Source organism: Cyprinus carpio, chromosome B24 (assembly GCF_018340385.1).
Source record: "Cyprinus carpio isolate SPL01 chromosome B24, ASM1834038v1, whole genome shotgun sequence".
Lineage (NCBI taxonomy): Eukaryota > Metazoa > Chordata > Actinopteri > Cypriniformes > Cyprinidae > Cyprinus > Cyprinus carpio.
Genome location: NC_056620.1, coordinates 23,745,954 through 23,769,152, shown reverse-complemented (window position 1 = coordinate 23,769,152; position 23,199 = coordinate 23,745,954). Strand labels below are relative to the sequence as shown.

General features: G+C 33.8%; 2 protein-coding genes across 2 annotated transcripts in view; one reads left to right on the top strand and one right to left on the bottom strand.

Annotated features, from left to right (window-relative positions):
• The window catches only part of LOC109047815 (receptor-type tyrosine-protein phosphatase mu-like), a 230,700-nt gene extending 215,324 nt beyond the window's left edge, over window positions 1–15,376 (top strand). Inside the window, exons 28-37 of the mRNA XM_042752238.1 lie at window positions 3,029–3,145; window positions 3,992–4,146; window positions 5,397–5,532; window positions 6,279–6,428; window positions 6,579–6,752; window positions 9,671–9,802; window positions 11,271–11,396; window positions 11,478–11,640; window positions 13,375–13,511; window positions 14,715–15,376. Of these exons, the coding sequence (XP_042608172.1) occupies window positions 3,029–3,145; window positions 3,992–4,146; window positions 5,397–5,532; window positions 6,279–6,428; window positions 6,579–6,752; window positions 9,671–9,802; window positions 11,271–11,396; window positions 11,478–11,640; window positions 13,375–13,511; window positions 14,715–14,768 (1,344 nt within the window). The 3' untranslated portion in view covers window positions 14,769–15,376. The remainder of the gene's footprint in view (window positions 1–3,028; window positions 3,146–3,991; window positions 4,147–5,396; window positions 5,533–6,278; window positions 6,429–6,578; window positions 6,753–9,670; window positions 9,803–11,270; window positions 11,397–11,477; window positions 11,641–13,374; window positions 13,512–14,714) is intronic.
• Window positions 15,377–16,877: 1,501 nt separating this feature from the next.
• On the bottom strand, window positions 16,878–21,649 carry LOC109057295. Its single transcript, XM_019074521.2, has 7 exons — window positions 21,574–21,649; window positions 20,377–20,436; window positions 19,082–19,272; window positions 18,350–18,504; window positions 17,751–18,250; window positions 17,396–17,604; window positions 16,878–17,293 (listed from the first exon to the last, which is right to left on the bottom strand). The coding sequence occupies exons 2-7, from the start codon at window positions 20,390–20,392 to the stop codon at window positions 17,099–17,101; spliced, it is 1,266 nt and encodes a 421-aa protein (XP_018930066.1). The 5' UTR covers window positions 20,393–20,436; window positions 21,574–21,649; the 3' UTR covers window positions 16,878–17,098.
• Window positions 21,650–23,199: the final 1,550 nt, after the last annotated feature.

The window sequence follows — 23,199 nt, the reverse complement described above, 5'->3', positions numbered from 1 at the left end:
AATAGTGTCACAATCCAAAACAACAACAAACAAGCAAAAAACAATAGTTCTAAAATAAGTCCTCACTTACTGTTTTTATGTAAAATATCATCCATTTTTTATTGCAGGAATAATGAAAAAAAATAAAATAAAATTGTAAATGTCCAGATGCATTATAATAATTATCTTATTTATTTATTTATTAATGAGCAAATGAGCATTTATTAATATTTATTAATTGGCAAAAATTGTGTCACAATGCAAAAAAATAAATTAAATTAATAAAAAAAATAAAAAATAAAATAAAAACATAATATTTCTAAAATTACCCTTTACCATTTTTATATGAATAATATCTGTTATTTATTGGAGTGTAGTAATAAAGTTAAATTGATGTGCATTACAGTAATAATTTTTTTTATTGTATATATTATTTATATTATTTAATGATAATTTGAGAGGTAAAAATATTTTAAAAATTCCCAAAAGTAGTTTTCATTTTAATTATGTAGATTATCATCATTTTTAATTTCAATACACTAAACACATATTATTACAGTAATGAAATATCATTGTGGAATAATTTTAACGTGCTTTACAAGAATGATTTTTTATTTTTTTTAATAAGAATTTGAGGGATAAATAACCTTTAAATGTACTTAGTTGTCCCTAAATCCCTAAACCTAAGTCTTTGCTGACCTTTTTTAAGTAAAATATGTCTTTTGGTGGCATTCACTCATTATTTGAGCTGTTTTGACGTATTTTTTATTTGTTTGTTTGTTGTTTCTTCTCGTCTCTAATGCTGTTTCCCGTGACGGCTGCCGCTGTATTGTGACACGTGTGTGTGTGTGTGTTGGTGATGAGCTGCAGGAAGTGTGTGACTGAATATGTAAATAAGTCATTATGTGATTAATGCTCTCTCGTTTAGGAGATGCTCTAATGATAATTAGACGGGAGCCGATAGCATCACGGCCCCGTTGTTTTTCCGGCCTGACGGCGAAGAGTGAGAGCGAGACGAGAAATACACTCAGCCATTAGAGCCCAATTATCCCGCTAATTAGAGCGTCTTAATACACGCATAGAAAGAAAACACGCTAATAATGAAGAGCGGATGGAAAGAATCAGCTGATAAACAGATGACAAACTGATGGCCTGATAGTTCTTTGATTTCTGACCATAAAAGTGTGTTTCCATCAGAGAAAAATAATGAATATCTGATACATTTGAATAATTGATACATTTAGAGTTTTTATAGACTTTAGATTTCCTGTCATGAGATTTCAACTATTGGTTCTTTAATCAGGGTTACTATTGTTAATTAATTAAAAACTATGAAAAACATTGTTTTTCATATATATATATATATAGTTGATGTAAAAAGTTTGGAAACATTACTATTTTTAATGTTTTTGAAAGAAGTTTCTTCTGCTCATCAAGCCTGCATTTATTTGATCAAAAATACAGAAAAAACACTAATATTGTGAAATATTATTACAACTTAAAATAATAGTTTTCTATTTGAATATACTTAAAAAAAATAATTTATTCCTGTGATGCAAAGCTGAATTTTCAGCATCATTACTCCAGCCTTCAGTGTCACATGTAACATCCAGTCTATCACATGATCATTTAGAAATCATTCTAATATTCTGATTTATTATGAGTGTTGGAAACAGTTCTGCTGTCTAATATATTTGATGAAGAAAAGGTTAAAAAGAACTGCATTCAAAATAAAAAAAAAAAATTCTAATAATATATATTCTAATAATATATTTTCTTTACTATCACTTTTTTATCAATTTAACACATCCTTGCTGAATAAAAGTATTGATTTTATTTTTTAAAAAAAAAGAAGAAAATTAAAAAATACTGACCCCAAATTACTGACCAGTAGTGTATATTTATTACAAAATATTTATATTTTAAAAACATAGCTTCTTTTTTTTTTTTTTTTTTTTTTTTTTACTTTTTATTTTCATCAAAGTATCTAAAAAGTATATCACATGTTCTGAAAAAATATTAAGCAGCAGAACTGTTTCCAACTTTGATAATGAATCATCATATTAGAATGATTTCTAAAGGATCATGTGATAATGATCCTAAAAATTCAGCTTTGCATCACAGAAATAAATGATAATTTAAAGTATAATAAAATTTAAAAACAATTATTTTAAGTTGTAATAATATTTCACAATATTACTGTTTTTTTTCTGTATTTTTGATCAAATAAATGCAGGCTTGATGAGCAGAAGAGACTTCTTTCAAAAACATTAAAAATAGTAATGTTTCCAAACTTTTGACCTGTACTGTATATATATATATTAAATAGTATACATTTAATATCATTAATAGTAACATTAAATCAAAAATATAAAAACTGGGATTGATAAAAATGACAAAAGCACATAACAAAATTACTAAAAATAAATCTTAAATTACAATAAAATCTAAAAATAAAAAAAATAAAACCAATTAATAATTGTAATAAAAACTGTGCTAGTGTAGAAATAATATTGTAATAACACTATGACCTAACTCTAACCTAACCCTTACTGAAAATATAAATAAATACATTTTAAAATATAAATTATTAATTGTTAATTTATATTATTAATAATTCATATGCATTATTAATTGAAAATGAAATATTTGAAAACAAAGATATATTGGTAGTTTGAAAGTGACGTGCACACAGAGAAAGAAAACAGTGTAATAATGAAGAGCGGATGGAAAGAAGCGGCTGATAAACTGATGACAGACTGATAAACAGAGAGAGCGATGTGATTGTGATTGACTTCATTAATGACTTTGACTGATTAGAGACGGTGGTTTGTGTGTGTGTGTGTCTCTGGAGGTGTGCTCTGGTTATGGAGGGTTAACCTGGTTAATTAGTCTGGGATGATCTGCAGCAGAGGCGTCTCGTATCTGGGACACTTGAAGTCTGACTGCAGACGCTCTTGAGTTAAAACATCGCTACAGAATCTGATGTGGTTGTTTGGAGACGCTCGTATCTCATGTTTTGATAAACTGGTGTGTGTGTGTTTGACAGGTGAAGTGCTGTAAGTACTGGCCCGATGACACTGAGATCTACAGGGACATGAAGGTGACGCTCATCGAGACTCAGCTGCTGTCTGAATACGTCATTCGAACCTTCGCTGTGGAAAAGGTTCGGCATCAAACTACAGTCAAACTCAGCAGATTTACTATTAAACTATAACGATCATAACCGCGACTCAGTATCCTGTTCACAAAACACATCTAATCACTGATTATTGTCTCAGTATTGTCTTCATAGATATCTCTATAGATATTATAAATAGTTAAAATATAAACTATATATTAAATATAAAATATTTATATATATATTAAAATATAAATATGTGGTATAGTTAGTTTATTTGTGTGTGTGAATATATAAAAATTAAATATTATTAAAAATAATTATAAAATTATGGTTACATTTTAAATATTTAATATTTAATTGTATCAATATTATTTAAATTGTATAATTACAATTATTTTTTGTTATTTTTATTTTTTATTTTATCTATGTATAAATAATGTAATAAACAATAATTCTAAATTGTCAATAATTTCATTTTATATGTATATTTAATGATTTATATAAGTTGTATAATTATTTAGATTTTGTATTATATATATACTGCAATATATACTGTATTTATGTGTGTGTTATAATAAAATAATGAATAATTTAAAATAATTATAAAGTTAAAATGTAAAAAAAATTAAAATAAATATAACTAAATTTTATTTTTATTATTTTTTTATTTTTTTTATTTTTATTTTTTGTATATGTATCAAATAATTATAAAATATAATTTCATTTTAAATATTTAATGAGTTGTATAATTTTTTTTTATTGTATAGATAGACTTTTGTTTTTTTTTTGAGATTCTGATGCTATGTCTTTAAATGTGGTGTGTGTGTGTGTGTGTGTGTGTGTGTGTGTGTGTGTGTGTGTGTGTGTGTGTGTGTGTGTGGTCTCCAGCGAGGAGCTCATGAGATCAGGGAGATCCGTCAGTTTCATTTCACCGGCTGGCCGGATCACGGCGTCCCGTATCACGCCACGGGGCTACTGGGCTTCGTCCGCCGGGTCAAAGCCAAGAGTCCAGCCAACGCCGGCCCGATGGTCATCCACTGCAGGTGAACATCAGTCTCATCCTCACAGAAACACACTGTTGCCAACTAACTTTCAGGGGAAGCTGCTAAAGGAAGGTCGATTTGTTGTTAAAAGTTGCTACATTATGTCATTGCACGATCACATAATCACGACGCAAAATTGCCACTCCATCAAATTTGTCAAAAATATATTTTATACATGTTAATTTAGATTTGTTCGTAAAATAATATATATTTTGAACAATTACAATTTAAGTTTTATTTTTTATTAGCTAGTAAACTACTCATTCTGAACAATTATAGTTTTAAGCAATTCAATTCAAGTTTATTTGTATAGCGCTTTTTACGATACAAATCATTGCAAAGCAACTTTACAGAAAATTAAGTTTCTACAATATTTAGTAGTAGCTTAGTTTAGCAGTTAGTTAGTGTGCTACACTCTAAAAAACGTCTTTAAAAATAGTGCACAATCTACTTTGTTAACGTAAAGGAATTTTCCGTATTGATGTTTTATTGATGTTAAATTGCGCATTGCATTTTGTGTTTTTTAGGTCACAGGGTTACAACAAATAATGGATAATAAAAAATGTCCTCGAAAATTACTAGTACCTTTTCCATTTTTCTGGATGTGTTTCTTAAGGTCTTTGCACACTGAGTCTGAAATTTTCGCCCGTTAAAATCAAATACAACCTCATGTTTTGTCAATCACGTTTACACACTGTCTCCAAAACTTTCATCCGTCATGAAAAATTGAGATCAGGTTCGATTTTCTGCGGTTTCACATCCTTAGCAAGCATTTGATAGAAAAGGACAACAAATATGAAAAAAACGCACATGAAACTTTAGGACACCGTGTGCAAGGACCTTTGCAGTGTACTAACTGATCAACAATCACAGGTACACGCTACTAACAAGCTGTTTCATAAATGAACAATTATTCAATTGTTCAATTATTATTATTATTATGCTTATTATTACATTTAACAGTTGCAAATATTTGGATTCCTATTTTTGTGTAAGTTAGATGGAAAATGTCTACCTTTTTATTGTTTGAGTCACTTTTCAAAACTAATTTTGTTGCTATTTGCTTTGGAAGAAAAGTTGCTAGAGTAAACACAGAAAAAAAGGGGTTGAAAATTTTACCTTTTGGGGTACGACAGCTTGTCCCTGGAGCAGTACCCTTAAAAGGACATATTTGTAACTTTTTACACCTAATACTGTAGGTACATATTAGTATCTTAGAGCAGTAATAACATCTGTTGTTTGGTCCTCAGCGCTGGAGCGGGACGCACCGGCTGCTTCATTGTGATTGACATCATGCTGGACATGGCGGAGCGAGAAGGAGTCGTGGACATTTACAACTGTGTGAGAGAACTGCGCTCCCGCAGGGTCAACATGGTGCAGACGGAGGTACCCAATCACAGACACCCTCACATCAGCTACAGCCAATCAAACCCTGCCTCTCTCTCCAGCCCCGCCCACTCAGACAACGTTTTTCTTGACATGAATTTTCAATATAGACAAAAGAAACAAGCACTCATATGTAACTATGATTGTATAGCCCGAGACCTTATCTGACCGTCAGCTTCGGTCAAGGACTTTCTGAGGAGCGGCAACCGCAGGCATATTTAAAATGTCACTTCATGAATGATTTACGTCAAGCTGTCAGACCACCGTCTGCGATCGAGAGATGACCGGTCCACATGTGGACACCCAGGACAGAGACATCGAGGAGAAAGCTGAAAACACAGTCGATTATGTCCTGATCCATCTGTTCTGACCATAAAAGTGTGAATAATTTGATACATTTACAAACTTTTTTAACTGGATATAATATGAATTAGTTTTATTAATTGGAAATAAATAAAAACTGAACTAAAACCTAAATTGTAATATTTAAAAAGAACAAAAATGAATAAAAATGACAAAAACACATGACTAAAATTACTAAAAATTTTAATAGAAAAATTTACATTTAAAAATTGAAATGAAAACTGAAAAGTAAAATAACAAAATATATAGAAAAAAATTCTGCAGATTTTGAAACTGACATATTAACCAAAATAAAACACCAATCAATCACCACATCACATTATATCAGTGAGCTGTGATTTTTATGGTTGTATTGATCTGTCTTTGATATGTTGATATTTCAGGAGCAGTATGTGTTTATCCATGATGCCATATTGGAGGCGTGTCTTTGTGGCGACACCACGATTCCAGCCAATCAGCTTCGCTCTGTGTATTATGACATGAACCGCTTGGACCCGCAGACCAACTCCAGCCAGATCAAAGAGGAGTTCAGAGTTAGTGAATTAAAATATTACATATAGCTGTAAATACACTGAATAACAAAATAAAACATATTATGTTATATATTATAAATAATAAAATAAATCAGTAGAATATAGTGATGTGAGTGTGTGCATGAGTTTGATTTGTGTTTTCTTTGGCAGACGTTAAACATGGTGACGCCCACGCTGCGGGTGGAGGACTGCAGCATCGCACTGCTGCCGCGGAACCATGAGAAGAACCGCTGTATGGACGTTCTTCCTCCTGACCGTTGCCTGCCCTTCCTCATCACCATCGATGGAGAGAGCAGCAACTACATCAACGCCGCACTCATGGATGTACGGCAGCTCACACACACCTCAGATCTTAACCTAGTGACTGTTACCTCAGCGCTTATCCTAGTAACCATTACCTCACCTCTTAAGCTAGTGACCGTTACCCTTTCCTCTTAACCTAGTGACCATTACCTGCAGCGATTAACCTAATGACCGTTACCTCACTTAAGAACCTAGTGACCGTTACCTTTCCTCTTAACCTAGTGACTGTTACCTCAAGCGCTTATCCTAGTAACCATTACCTCACCTCTTAAGCTAGTGACCGTTACCTTTCCTGTTAACCTGGGGGACTATTACCTGCGGTGCTTAACCTAGTGACCGTTACCTCACCTCTTAACCTAGTGACCGTTACCTCATCTATTAACTTAGTGACCGTTACCTTTCCTCTTAACCTAGTGACTGTTACCTCAGCGCTTATCCTAGTAACCATTACCTCACCTCTTAAGCTAGTGACCGTTACCCTTTCCTGTTAACCTGGTGACCATTACCTGCAGAGCTAACCTAGTGACGTTACCTTTCCTCTTAACCTACAGTAGTGACCATTACCTGCGGCGCATAACCTATTGACCGTTACTCTGCAGCGATTAACCTATTGACCGTTACCTGCAGTGCTTAACCTAGTGATCATTACCTCACCTCTTAACCTAGTGATTAGTTATTGTTAATTAACTTATTTATTTAGTTAGTGTATGTTGCATGGATTGTGACTGTTACCTACAGTGCTTAACTGAGTGACCGTTACCTCACCTCTTAACACTGGTGACCATTACCTGCAGAGCTTAACCTAGTGACTGTTACCTACAGTGCTTAACTGAGTGACCGTTACCTCACCTCTTAACCTAGTGACCGTTACCTGCAGAGCTTAACCTAGTGACGTTACCTTTCCACTTAACCTAGTGACCATTACCTGCGGTGCTTAACCTAGTGACCGTTACCTGCAGCGATTGGTGTTGTTGCTTTTACCTCCATTACCTGCGCTAGTGACCGTTACCTGCGGCGCATAACCTAGTGACCGTTACCTGCGGCGCAGTGATCCTTATCTGCAGCGATTAACCTATTGATAGTTATCTTTAGTTCTTATCTTAGTGTTGTTTTCGTTACAGTGATCCTTATCTGCAGCGATTAACCTATTGACCCTTTTATGCTTTGCTTGTTATAGTTTTCTCTTACCTAGTGACTGTTACCTACAGTGATTAACTTAGTGATTGTTAGTTGTGCTATTAACTTAGTGATTGTTACCTGCGGCACTTAACTTAGTGATCATTACCTCACCTCTTAACCTAGTGACCATTACCTGCGGTGCTTAACCTAGTGACCGCTAACTGCAGCTCTTAACTTAGTGACCGTTACCTGCAGCGCTTAACCTAGTGACCGTTACCTGCGGCGCATAACCTAGTGACCATTACCTGCAGAGCTTAACCTAGTGACGTTACCTTTCCTCTTAACCTACAGTAGTGACCATTACCTGCGGCGCATAACCTAGTGACCATTACCTGCGGTGCTTAACCTAGTGACCGTTACCTGCAGCGATTAACCTAATGACCGTTACCTCACCACTTAACCTAGTGATTGTTACCTGCGCTGCTTAACTTAGTGATCATTACCTCACCTCTTAACCTAGTGATCGTTACCTTAGAACTTCACCTAGTGTTAAGACAGTGTCACTAGGTTAAGAGATGAGTTGATGGTTACCTGCTGCACTTAACCTAGTGACCGTTACCTCAACTCTTAACTTATTGACAGTTACCTGCGGCGCTTAACTTAGTGGCTGTTTCCTGACAGTTATCTTAGCTCTTAACCTGGTGATCGTTACTTGCAGCTCTTAATCTAGGTTTAATTAATTAATTGAATGTAAAATACATTTTATTTTGATTAATTGGTTAATTTGAATTCATTTAATTTTTTTAATTAATTATAAGTTATTTGTTTGTTGTTTTGTTTTTTACAGTTACATTTTTTTATTGGTGCTTTTATTTTATTGATTGATTTTATTTAAATATTATTGTCATTTCACATTTTCAAAATGTTCATTATTATATATTTTTACGATCTGATTTAATTATTATTAATACATTGAATCATAAATGTTTAATTCAATTGTTTCTATTTTAGAATTATTTATTTTAATTTTATATTATTTGTTTTATTTTGATTGTTTTTAAATTATTTATTTTAATTTACATTTTTTGACTTAATTAATCATTAGTATTGTAAGTGTTTTATATGGATTGAATTTATTTGATTTTTTCTTTAGTTATTTTTATTTCACATTTTTATTATTTAATTCATTATTGTACAGTTTTATGATTTAATTCACTATTAATAAATGTTTTAAATTATTTTTGTTTTAAATTTTTGTTAATTTATTTTACATTTTTACATTTTAAGTGCTTTACTTTGTTTTATTTTAAAATTATGAATTATTATTGTTAAAATTGCTTTATTTGACTTTTTTATACATTTTGTATGATTATTATACATTTTTATGATTTAATTAGTACTTTTTTGTTTTTATTTTAAAATTATTTTTGATTTTATTAACTATTAATTGCATCCGTGTCTATAATAACTAAAAGTCTGAAGCGACAGTGTCTCTGATGGATGTGAATTGCAGCACACATGATTATGTGCTTGTTGAAAATAATTTAAAAACAGATGGAATTGATTCATTTCATTGTCAGGAAAATAGCTAAAAGCGATCAATAACAGAGAACGAACAAAAAAATGCAGTAACACGATTGACTGGGATGGGTTTGTTTGTAAAACACGCGACAGTGCATTTGTTTTCGTTTCAGTAAATGGAAGCGCTGGCGGCGGTAATAAAACACGCAGCTCAACGCTAAACTTCTCCACACAATTAGTCAAGCAGACAGTCAGACAGGAAATAAGATGTTTTCCTCTCTTCATCTTCATCTTCACAGAGCTACAAGCAGCCGTCTGCGTTCATCGTTACCCAGCATCCTCTGCCCAACACCGTCAAAGACTTCTGGAGGCTGGTGCTGGACTATCACTGCACGTCTATAGTGATGCTGAACGACGTGGATCCCGCGCAGGTGAGACACACACACACACACACACCTGAACACGGCCGTCAGGATCAGAGACACTCATGCAGCAGATGCGTCTGTCACACATGCACTGCTCTGACATCAACTTAATCAGGAGTTCCCAAGCGTTTCTGTCAGTTGAACAATCACTTGGACTGAAAGCCTCCACAAACTTTTAATATTTCAATAATTTAGCAAAACATTTGCATGATTCACAGTTCTCTGATATCAGTTAATTGTCACATGATATGCAGGTAAACATAAAAATTTTTGATTTGATTTTTAAATGATTTATTTTATTTTTATTGTTTAATTTTCATGATTTTCTTATTAATGTTATTTGTTTTTTATTGTTTTTATTTTACAATTATTTTAGTTGTACAGTTTTATGATTTCATTACTGGTTTATACTGGTCAGGTGCTGGTCTAGGCTGGTTTTTACTGGTCAGTTGCTGGTCTAGACTGGTTTATCCTGGTCAGTTGCTGGTCTAGGCTGGTTTTATACCTGGTCAGGTTGCTGGTCTAGGCTGGTTTATACTGGTGCAGGTCTAGGCTGGTCAAGGCTGGTCTTGGTTTATCTGGTCAGGGTGCTGGTCTAGGCTGGTTTATCCCTGGTCCTTGGTCTAGGCTGCAGGTGCTGGTCTAGGTCTTGGTTTACACTGGTCAGGTGCTGGTCTAGGCTGGTTTACACTGGTCAGTTGCTGGTCTAGGCTGGGCTGACACTGGTCAGTTGCTGGGTCTAGGCTGGTTTATGCTGGTCTGCTGGCTAGGACAATTATTTTGTTTGTTGATTTTTTTGGTTGGTTTATCCTGGTCAGTTGCTGGTCTAGGCTGGTTTATCCTGGTCAGTTGCTGGTCTAGGCTGGTTTACACTGGTCAGTTGCTGGTCTTTATCACTGGTCAGGTGCTGGTCTAGGCTGGTTTATCCTGGTCAGGTGTGGTCTAGGCTGGTTTCCCATCTGGTCAGTTGCTGGTCTAGGCTGGTTTATCCTGGTCAGTTGCTGGTCTAGGCTGGTTTATACTGGTCAGGTGCTGGTCTAGGCTGGTTTATACTGGTCAGTTGCTGGTCTAGGCTGGTTTATCCTGGTCAGTTGCTGGTCTAGGCTGGTTTATACTGGTCAGTTGCTGGTCTAGGCTGGTTTATCCTGGTCAGGTGCTGGTCTAGGCTGGTTTATCCTGGTCAGGTGCTGGTCTAGACTGGTTTATCCTGGTGGTCTAGACTGGTTTATCCTGGTCAGGTGCTGGTCTAGGTTGGTTTACCCTTGTTAATTGCTGGTCTAGACTGGTTTACACTGGTCAGTTGCTGGTCTAAGCTGGTTTATCCTGGTTAATTGCTGGTCTAGCTGGTGAACCAGTATACTAGACATGATGTTTTAGAAAACCTTGACCTAGTGAAACTGATCAGCCATGGAGCCTGGCCCCTGAACTGACATGTGAGATACTGATGTGTGTGATTGGTGTGTTTTGTGTCCAGTTGTGTCCACAGTACTGGCCAGAGAACGGTGTCCATCGGCACGGACCCATCCAGGTGGAGTTTGTGTCTGCGGATCTGGAGGAGGACATCATCAGCAGGATCATCCGCATCTATAACGCCGCACGGGTGAGTAAACGCTCGCTAACATTGCACACTTACGCGAGAGTCGGCTGTTTGTGTGTCATGGACGTGTGTTTTGTGTCTCAGCCGCAGGACGGGTACCGGATGGTGCAGCAGTTCCAGTTCCTGGGCTGGCCGATGTACCGTGACACACCCGTCTCCAAACGCTCCTTCCTCAAACTCATCCGACAGGTGGACAAATGGCAGGAGGAGTACGACGGAGGAGAGGGACGCACCGTGGTGCACTGCCTGTGAGTCACCGATTCACTCTTATATATCCAAACTTAGAATATTTGTGTTATTTTTGATAACAGTAATGCAATATTTATTTAGCATATTTCTAATTAACATTTAGAATTAGATTATTATTAACATTTAAATTTTGTTTGTAATATTTAGAATTATATTTTTATGAATATTTAGACTTTTTGTAATATTTAGAATTATATTTTATTAATATTTACAATTTATTTTTATAAATAAATTTTTGTTTATTATTTAATCATTTTTAAAAAATGTATTTTAATATTTAGGATATTTTTTGCAATTTTATTTAGTTATTTATTTTGCAATGTTTATGTAGTTTTTATTCATTTTATTTCAGTTTTATTTTAAAGTTATTTTAATATTAAGGTAAGCTAAATTAAAATAAGAAATGTTTTCTTGCTAAAAGTTAACTTTTTTATATTTTGTTTTATTTTGATTATTATCATTTAAATTCACAATGACTTAATTTTAAATATTTTAATGGTTTTAGTTTTAGTGTGAACATTTAATTTTATTTTAGATGTATTTTCTGGTTGTAGTTTTAGTAATAACCCAGTTATCTTTGAATAGATTAGCTGATATTTGTCTCAAGTTTTCAAATATATTCAAGGAAATTGTATAAATATTATTTTACAGTGTTATCCGTGTGATTTGCTCTCAGTGACTTAATTCACAAAGAAAGTGTTTTTGGGTTTAAAAACAAGATGTATGGCTGTGAAATAAATATCTTCAAGGTCTTGAAATGCATTTTTTAAAAGTTTTTAAGTCAAGCGGCACATTTTCAGATTGCTGTATCATACGAGATAATGTGAAACACGAATGCAATGAACAATGTAAATGTCAGAAAATGAATGAAACTAATTCAGATTGAGTTGTAAAGCTACAGAAGACAATAGAGTCGTTATTCAGAAACAGTTAAACCGAACTGAGCTGGATAATGCTGCTTTGAGTATCACGTGATTCTCGTTAGAGTCTCGGAGAGATTCTGATCTCGCGCTCAGGAAACACATCTGTCCCGCCCAATCCTGTTTATCCTGAAATAAACATTGACACATGAGTGAGACAGATGCAGTGATTGTGCTGAATATAATGAGCTGCAGTTCACGAGCGGGAGAACAGCGCCACCTGCTGCTCACACACCAGATTCAGCAACAACAAACTGAGAGCTTATCATCATAAATACAGTCAATATACGCCTGTCAGTGCTGCCAAAGACAAGCTCAGACTGATTAAATGTGCTTAACAGTACTACATATACTTCAGATTGTAGCTTTAATTCAGATTTGTAATTTTTGTGAATCGAATTCATTGAATGTGTTTTGCAACGTTATTTTCCCGTAATAATTTTGAATTAGTTATTATTTTTGTTTTTCATTTTAATTTTAGTTTAGGTTTTATTATATTTGTTGAGTGTTTTTGTCATTTATATTTATTTATTTAGTCTGTATAGTTTTATATTTATTTTTTATTGCAATTTCAGTGATTGTAATATTTCATGTTAAATTAAAAGAAAATGAGAAATGTACCGTTTCGGTTCTTGTTTATTTTATTTCAAGTAGGGCCTAATGAAACTGTTTACAGTTAATCATATTTGATGTGTGTTTCAGTAACGGCAGCAGACGCGGTATCATGTGTGAGATGTTTTATTGTGATGATGATGATGATGATCGTGTGTGTGTGTGTGTGTGTGTGTGTGTGTGTGTGTTTTTAAACGATGTTCACGGCGGCGGGCGCAGCGGCACGTTCTGTGCCATCAGTATCGTGTGTGAGATGTTGTGTCACCAGCACTCGGTGGACGTCTTTCACGCCGTCAAAACACTGAGAAACAACAAACCCAACATGGTGGACCTGCTGGTGAGCGTCACACATCCACAGACTACAGCGGTCTGAGCTCATCTACTGAGGATCTTACTGCTGCAAAACACAGCTAACACTGACATCTGATCACCGTTTAATGATTAAATTAATAATAATAATGCACATACAGTAATGTTCAACCATGCAATGTCAGTGTAGTAGTCCCATGCAAAATATCAAATAAAATGTTTAGTAAAACAAAACAAAAAAATTAGCATTCGGACATTCGTAGGGTGCAAATTCTATTTACATTTTTTCTGTATTCAGTTTTAATGGTTTTATTAGGTTTTAACAATTGATTTCATAAAATTGTACAATTTAATAATTTATTAAATCATCAGAATGTTCCTACAAAAGAGTTTCAAAAACTTTACAAGATCAATCTAACATTTAAAAAGTAACTAGTACACTGAAGATAAAAAATATATATATATATATATATATTTAAAATATACAAAAATGTTGCATTTATATTTTACATTATTTTATTTATTTATTATTTTTTAAATAAATTGTAAAAGAAGTGTATTATCACATCTACCATACTAACAACTTAACCTTCATAACGCATTCAGTCCGTTTTGAGCCGGAAGAGATGCACAAAAATGCATAGTTGATCAAGAGAACAAACTTTCCAAATGCTTTAAGACCCTCAAAACAAGCTTTTTAATGTAGGTTTCATAAATTTTGACTGCTTTTGAGCAATCATGAGTTATAAATGCAAATAATTAAATTAAATGAAATTAATTCCAATGGTATTGTTGCTGGTAATTCTCAGATTATATGTTCTTGTGAATTTCATACAATAATATATTCAAATTAAATTTCACATCAGTATTGAGAAATATATATATATATATATATTGCATCTTTGTTTTCTTAGGTTGGATGTATTTTAAATTTCAAAGAGTTTTGTCAATATGTTAAAGAATAAAAAAGGGATAAATGCTGCAATAATGTGGTAACATTCAAAACTAAAAAAAATATATATAAAAATAAAAAATTGCTGATCACATATGGTTTTAGCTGAAAAATAATGAGTTATGACTGTTTTATAAAATATAAATTCTTCTGGTCCAGAATGAGAAAATAACATGGTTTTTGAATGCATTATGAGGGTTAAATATTAAAACGTTGTGTTACACTGACCTCTGCTGGTGTGTGTGTGTGTGTGTGTGTGTGTGTGCGTGTCTCCTGCAGGATCAGTACAAGTTCTGCTATGAGGTGGCACTGGAATACTTGAATTCTGGGTAATGTGAGCTGCTCTGATGTCCTCATCTTCCCCGGACACTGAAACACACGACGACTGAAACTGGAGCAGAAACACACGAGAAGAACCGAACCGAACCGATGTTTCCTGCACTCACCTCACGATTATCTCCATCCGCTCGTGTCTTCTGCTCCTCAACACGTCTCTTGCCTTCGTCTCCATGTTTGTGTGGAATGCACATCACGTGGATGTTGATTTTATCATTGTTTTATGAACTCCAGGGGTCTGGCATGTACAGTCCGTTCATGTGTGGCATTAAAGCGCTCATATTAACGCGTGTTTCTGCCCTCTCTGTGGTTGTGTTTGTGTGGAGCGATGGAAAAACTGCTGAAACGTCCCGTCCCGAGATCCAAAGCTTGTGTTCGTGATCATTTCTTTTGTTTATACTGTAAATAGATGAAGTTTGCCAGATAATTTATTCATTGACAGATTTTTGTGAAGCACACTGAGTGACAATCATGTTTTAATTTGGTCATTATTATCATACGGACTCCACATATAATAGTGACCAGACTGTATTGTTAACTTTTTATTTATCTGGTATGAAAAAAAAACAAAATAAACCTATAAATACATATCTATATCTGCCAAACCTGTCGTATGTGTGTTTTTTTTGTGCAGATAGAAGCTAAATGTCTGTCAGACGTGTTTCTGTAGTATATACTTCAGTATGTATCGTACACTGGGCACAAAGTGAATTTTCTGCATTTAATATCCTCTGATCTATAACATCTGCTAGATACCATATCCCACAGTGCAACAGTGTTATTTTAATATCACAACAGTGTTATATAGTTTTAACAATATTATGATTTTTTTTTTGTTTATATACATTTTCCGTTTTCATTTTCATTTTTTTATTTAAAGTTTTCGCAATTATTTTTTATTTTAGTTTTAGTTATTTCGTTTTGTTAAATTGTTTTTCATTTTTATAAAATAAAAACTAATAAAAAGCATTTTCCTTAGTTTAACTAAAATAAACTAAAAAAAAATGACCTAAAATGTAAAAATAAATACATTTAAAAATAAATCAGAAATGTTGTCTGAAATAAAATATGCATAAAATGACTAAACTACTAAAACCTAAATTAAAATTTGCATAAATGTTAATTTTCAAAATATAAAAATTAAAACTAATTTATTGTAGGGCTAATTTTTATTTAGGGCTAAATTTAAGATGTATTTGAATTGCATATAAAATTTCTGACATATGCAGAGCATTACATTACTTCATATAAAAAGTCTGTAATACAAATGGATGGAAATTTTATACGCAGTTCAAATACAGAAATCTCACATTTAGGCCTGAATATTTTTTGAGTGTGTATCAGTGATAATGAAAGTCGAAGATTATCACTGAATCACGTACATGTCTGTTTCTCACAAAACTATCTTATGACTTCTGAAGACTTGGTTATATAGAGTTATGATGCTTCTGTGGTGCATTTATGATACTTTTATGTCGTTGCTTTCCGTTTAATAGGTTTTCAAATATTAAAAATGAAATTAAAGCAGCAGACACGGACTTTTAGGCTTTTACATGCAATGGCATAAAGAACTTTAAAATAAAACTCTGAAAATGTACTTTTGAGAATAAGGGTCATACCTCAACCATTTTATAAAACACTAATAGAAAGTAATTTCTATTTGAAACGATATTCCCAAAAACTGTAATTTTTTTATGTTTTGATTAGAGAAAGAGAAAATTTCAGAAACACCTGAATTATTTCCTAGTTAATTGTCAGTTTTACATGTTGGACGTCAGTGCAGCAAGCATCTGTTCAAAGTGAAAAATGATTTAAAATTCACTTGTGATAATATGGTGAAAGAAACTAATATGCTTTCCATCTTTAAAATGTGACGTTTAAGTTGAAAGTCTCAATAGATAAGGCCGCCCTGCACTTCCAGCAGACTTCCAGAAGATGACAGTGAAACCCACAGTAACACTACTGTAAAAAACTGCACATTGTGAAGATTTAGCCTCAGAATGAACTTCTTTACTCAGCCATCTTTATCCTCAAGCAAAAAGTTTTGCACAGAGGGATAACAGAGGTTTAAAATCACATTCACTCACATAAGATGAAAAATCACTCATTTCATTGAAAGCAGTTTTATTTCATGCGGAGCAGGTCAAGCATTGAGATCATATACAGATGCATAATAGTCACTTTATACTAGTTCATCAACCCTTGTTATCAGACACTAAGTTACAGAAAGATCAAATCAGCGTGACAGGTCAGAGTTCACATGACAAAGCAGAAACATTGCTGTAGAAGATTCACTAATATTTCCAAGTAAATAATCTTTCTAGATCTCACTGTGTAATGGCTTTATTGACAGTGTTTGGTCTGATCTTCTCGAGCTTCTCCTTCACGCTCTCGTACTCTTTCTGCCACTCTTCTGTGGACAGAGATGAAGGATTGATCTCCAGGAACTTGTAGGCCTGATTCGACTGAACGCTGAAGATCTGGTTAGCCTTCATGCAGCTGATGCCAAAATTTTTCCATCCCTGTTTAAATAAAATTTAACATCATCAAACAGGGACAAGACGTTCAAATTTCCCAATGGAAGATCTTCAGAGAGGTCAAACATCTTTATCATCATGGTTTACCTCTTTAGCTGCATCAATAGACTCCAGGAAGTTTTCCTTCATATCGGCAAGATACTTGATACAGTCCTCCCCAGCGAAGGTCTCTTTCTTCAGTGTGTCCAGCAGAGAACCCACTTTCTCCCAGAACTTCTGGAGCTGAACCAGAATTTGCTGGATCCGGGACAGGCACTTCTGGACCTCATCGAGGTGAGTAACGCTGGGCATCTGACCTGTGAAACCAGATAGAGAAGTAAACACCTGTATACACCATTGCTACATCTGTAGCAAAACCACTCATCACTATATATGTTCTTTGGTGTAGATCAGTGAGCAAAATCCAAAATAAAAAAAAATAATTTAAATAAATAATCCTCACCATTTTCAATCTTTAATTTGGCCAGCTGCAGCTGGTTGTCCATCAGTTTGTTCTGAATGTCCCACTCTCTTTCTTTCAGACGTTGCTGTGCACTGGTGAGCTCAGATAAACCCGTCTGAAGAGTTTTGATCATTGATTCTTGAGAAGAGGACAACACCATCTTGGAAATGAAACCTATAATACTCTCCACAAATGGCACGATCGCTGAAAATAAAGCAAGACCTGATCCCGCCCCGTTTTCCCCTGCAGGTGTCTTTTCCTCTTTGGAGCCAGTAATGCTGTTGATAAATTTTTGTATCTCTGCATTTTTCTGCTCAATCTTCTTCTCATAATCTTCTAACTCTTTATTGGTTTTCTGAAGGTTTGCATCCAGGCCATCCATAATCTTCTGAAGCGCCTCCATCTCACTGGTTTGTTGCTGCTGCTTCATCTCCGTCTCTTTTTTTTCAGTGATGATGTCGCTGGTTGATTTGGCTACATCGTTGTTATGTTTATCATACCTGAATGTGCATTAAATGGTATTTTAAAGTATTTCATTACAGTCATTAAACATTATGCAAGTACTTCATTTGGTAAAGTTTTCCATTTCCTATTCTTACCTTTTCACAGTTTCTTTAACATCATTTATGATATCACTGATCCATCCTTTGGCTTTTTCTAGCAAATCCAGTGCTAACTGTGGCTTGTTCTTCTCCACAGCCACCTTCAGAAAGGGCAGCAGGGATTTAACCAGGTTTTCACTGGTTCCTACACACTGTAAAGATGCAAATAAAATATGTTCTTTTCAAATAATTTTCCATCAAAGGACTGGATTCCTGACGATTATAGTACTAAACATCATCTCACAGTCAACAGTAAGTAACTTGATTTTCACTCATTACTTCACCACTGAATTTGTTATAATTTCATTTTATATTCCCTCCTTGAACAGTAGTTACAATCTGCCTCTGTCTGTTTATTATTGCCTTTAGATAAGATTGTGTTATTGCTACACTCATTTCATTTCAGGTTTATACTGTATGTATAGCAATTTTCACAATACAAATCTTTGCAAAGCAGCTTCACAGAAAATGAAAGTTTCTACATTATATTTAGGAGTAGTTTACTAGCGGGGACTATGTCAAGGTGAAGTCCACATGGCAGAAATGTACAGTAAAAATCCCTTACACTCACATTTTGTGTACTCTGACATTTTAAATATTTTTTTTGCAGGGCTATACAGTTAATACAGGTGCTTGAAACTGACTGGACTAAGGACATTTCACTGTTTGTGTCATTAACCAAAGTCTGAATTTAACAAGTGGCTGGAAAATTATAATAGCAGAAATAACCTTCAGCAGAACGGCCTCAGAGGATCCAAACAGCAGCTGTGTCTCCAGAGCTCGCTCTCTCAGCAGACGCTCCAGCTTCGGGAAGCCTCCCAGACACAGGTAAGACAGATGATAGAGAAGAGCCGTTCGCTCCGCAGCCGGAAGAAGCTCCTGGATGAACTCTGGACTGGAAACGTTGCCATCAACAACATCTGAGACACCAAACCAGACATAATTAACCCTTTGGTAAATGCATAGGTTAGGAACACTGAACAAGTAAAAGTTGGTGTTAGAAATGATTACCACTTACACAAAAGTTGCAAGTCCAACAATGTCATAAATGTAAGGTTTTATTATCGTTGTGTTGACATTTGGACACACACACACACACACACACACACACACACACACACACACACACACACACACACACACACACACACACACACACACACACACACGCACACACAGGGAGGCATTCAAACTCTTATTCCAAATGTACAAGCAAATACACACAGGTGTGAAAACCACTGTTCTAGCAGTTTTACCGTTTGTTGATAACCAAACCCATTATAATTTTTTAAGTTTTCTGAGGTGCAATGGGAAGATATATATATATATATATATATATATATATATATATTATATATATATATATATATATATATATATATATATATATATATAATGTCTAATAATAATAATAATAAAAGCCTCAAAAATAATTGCTATGCAGTAAATATAAACTAAATTTAATAATAGTATTTCCTCCATGTGCTTATTTTGTAAAAAAAATAAAATAAATAAAATAATAACCATTTGTTTTAGGGCTGTGCTTATTGCAAAGTTTTCTGGGTTGACTTTTAATAAAAAAAAAAAAAAAAAAAAAAAAAAAAAAATTAAATTTCTGTTTAAGCCCCCCAAAATTGTTTTTGGTTACTCTCCAAAATTCGACCCTTCTCACTTTAAATTTACACTTAATTTGAGCTACCATTTCAGGCTAAATTTTTCATTCATAAATATACATTTTCAAAGAAAACACCTTCCATTTTTCAAAAAAGATTTATATAAGCTCTTTTCTAAGAATTCTAACAATTACATTGCATGTAAGAGTTTTATGGTGTAATACTTATGTATTATATATTTATTTTGTCTTTGTATTTATAAATGTTGTCTTTTGTGATCGGATCAATGAAAACAAATCTTACAGTACTACCAGATGGAAATAGGGATTCTGTATAGGGATATCGTATATAATTTGCAGGCGTAAGGGTATAAATTACATTTTATAAGGAATTTAAAATTGAAACACTCACCTTTGCTATTAGCCATGGTTTTTGAAGAGTGTACTCTGGTGAAGACTCCTAAAGAAAGGTCTAGAAGCTCAAAAGAGAGAAAATGTGATATTTATTAAACAGTAGATGATGGACCGTTTTCACGATAAAGCACTTTGGAAACTGTGGGCACAGTATGGAGCTACTTTTGTGTTTTAGTCTTGTTAAGATTGTTTTAATTACAAAAATAATGTCATTGATAGCAAAACTCTTTGCATTGCAAATAAATGTTCTCTCTCTTTTATGCAGTTCCCACATTTTTCATTACGCACACATAACTACATTTTTCAGTCTGATCTGCTGCCATAATTACATTATTTTTGGAATTAAAACCAGTCTTAACAAGATTTTTTATGTGCATATTTTACATTTATGTGTATATCTTTTATTTTTTAAATTACAATAGAATTATTTTTGCTCTCAAATACAGTACTGAATGTTTTATTGAACAAAAAAGACACCTCCATACCACACAAGCACATGTACAAATCTGCCCTGAGAGTTTCTTTGACTGGGAAGGGCATGGCTTCAAAATTATTCGTTAAATCAGGGTTTATATGCAATAAACCAGGATTTATAAACAATAAATCATGATTTATGTGCAATAAACTGCGTAATTGCACAGTGCTGGTCAGACCATACGCACTCTAGTGATAAAGAAGTAAACAGAATGCTTTACACACGTTGATTAAATATACCCAAAAAAATTAGCCAACATGACATAATTATACAGAGGTTTCCAAATCTATACAATTAATGTATAACTAGAAATTTGGATGCGCTGCTTTTAGAATAGACACAGCTACTGTGTTAAAGACAGCGAGGATTGCTTGGCTGTGAAAATTCTGCCTACTGAATGCTCCAACAAACACGTGTGTGAAAATGAATGAGTTTGAATGAATGTGAAATGCTGACACTAATGTGAAATGCAGATCATGCTAATTACGTTAACAAAGAAAATCCAGAGCAAATAAACGAGATGCCGCTTTATTGCTTACGCATTTGACCACATAATATTAATAATATGTGATGCAAATTTTGTGACTGAATTGATCAGTATCCCTTCCATGTTTAAAATAATAATAAAAAACATCTGTACTGTACTCTACTGTAATGCATCATCTTGTATGTTTAAACTAACCGTCTAATCCAATCCTGAAAGAAAAGTAGGATACTCACATATTCTGTGTTGAGTTTGCTTCTCCAACTTGTCTGCATTTCGGCCAAATATATAGCCAACTGCCTGACACCCACTTTAAATGACACCATTCACAAGATCTTCACTGGAAATGTATTTCCAGGTGCAGCAAAAAAAAAAAAAAAAAAAAAAAAAAAACCTGTTACAAAATTTTAAATCACATAATTTGATACAAGAAAATAACTCAAAACAGACTCATTAAACCAGTAGACATAATTTACACATGGCCATTTTAACATGAATGTCTTCATAGTTATATTGAGATTATTTTAATTATTAAATATTGAGTTATTGTAAAAATGACTATGTATTATTTATATTGAAAATTAGTGTAATTTTGGCGTATTGGTTGGAGGACATGTTACAGTTATTACAATACATGTGAACTACAAAATTTAATTTCATCAAATCAAGACACTTTAATTTATTAATAGACTGTGATTTAAGAAGGGAGTTTGACTAACTAGCAGTGAGAAAGTGGTAACCAGTCTTTACTTTTCAAATTAGACAAATCTACCATTTTATGTAACCTACTTAATAAGTGAGTGTGCATGCATGTGATGTGTGAGTTAGAAATTGAAGGAAATTAGTCCATTTTAGACTGATTTTTAACATATTTACTTAAAAGGGGGAGATACAGTAACTGGCTGTTGAGCTATTGGGCGCAGTGATAAGCACTTTTTTTTCTTAAGGTGTGCCTTTAGCCCCCGTTGTACCCTAAGGGTCTAATTGAGCATGTGCAGACTGATTATTATCATCACTCTACTGCATTCCTGATTGAAGCAATAAGACAGGTTGCAACTGCCCCTTGTTGCAACCGTCTCCATTCTCCCCTACTTTTCTTAGAAACTAGAGTTCCTTAACTTGTTTCCTTAATAAGATGAATCATAGGCTAAATCATATCTTCAACTTAGGTCATAGGGTTATAACACATGTTTTTTGAATGCAGTTTTGCAAAGGAGTTATGGACCGGTGTCTTTTTTTCTTTGCTTATATCAAACCTCTAATTTTTCAAATAAGGAATGTACTGTTTTGAAATTAGGAATTGACATGAGTCGGAATCATAAAATTTCAAACGATGCCCGCCCTTACCCATACCCCACATTATTTTTTACTGCCACATTTCAGTTCACACAGTTTTAAACCCTTTCTTTTCTTTTTAACCCTCACTTACCCTTTTTTGCTTTTGCCCTTCTTAAAAACAACCACATAATCTTGCGTGAATGTACTTTTCAAAATTAGTTCCATGTTGCTTCTTAACACAGTGAGACAGATAATATTCTTTATATAAATAGTTACTGTGATGCAAGCTATGTCAATAAGCATTGTATTGCAATTGGGTGTTTATTGTCTTCCACATTTCATCAGTCAAATCATCTCTGTCTGCATGTTATTCAGCTGTAGTGATATCTGATTCATTTGTCCATATAAGGGATTTCCTTTCTCACAGTGAAAAAGACATTAAAGTACATGAGTGTTAGGATTAGGGTTAACCCTACTCCATAATGCTCACTTCGTCTCATTTTGGGTAAAAATAGAAATATAATACTAAAGTACTTTGCAATGCAGTAACTTGAGTAGTTTTTCAGCAAACTACTGTTTAACTC

Bases quoted from the DNA above. Each gene is read 5' to 3' on its own strand.
- LOC109057295 (XM_019074521.2), bottom strand. The intron at 17,605-17,750 runs GTGAGGATTATT...CTGGTTTCACAG, and splicing joins CAAATTAAAGATTGAAAATG to GTCAGATGCCCAGCGTTACT. The intron at 17,294-17,395 runs GTAAACCATGAT...TTATTTAAACAG, and splicing joins CTATTGATGCAGCTAAAGAG to GGATGGAAAAATTTTGGCAT.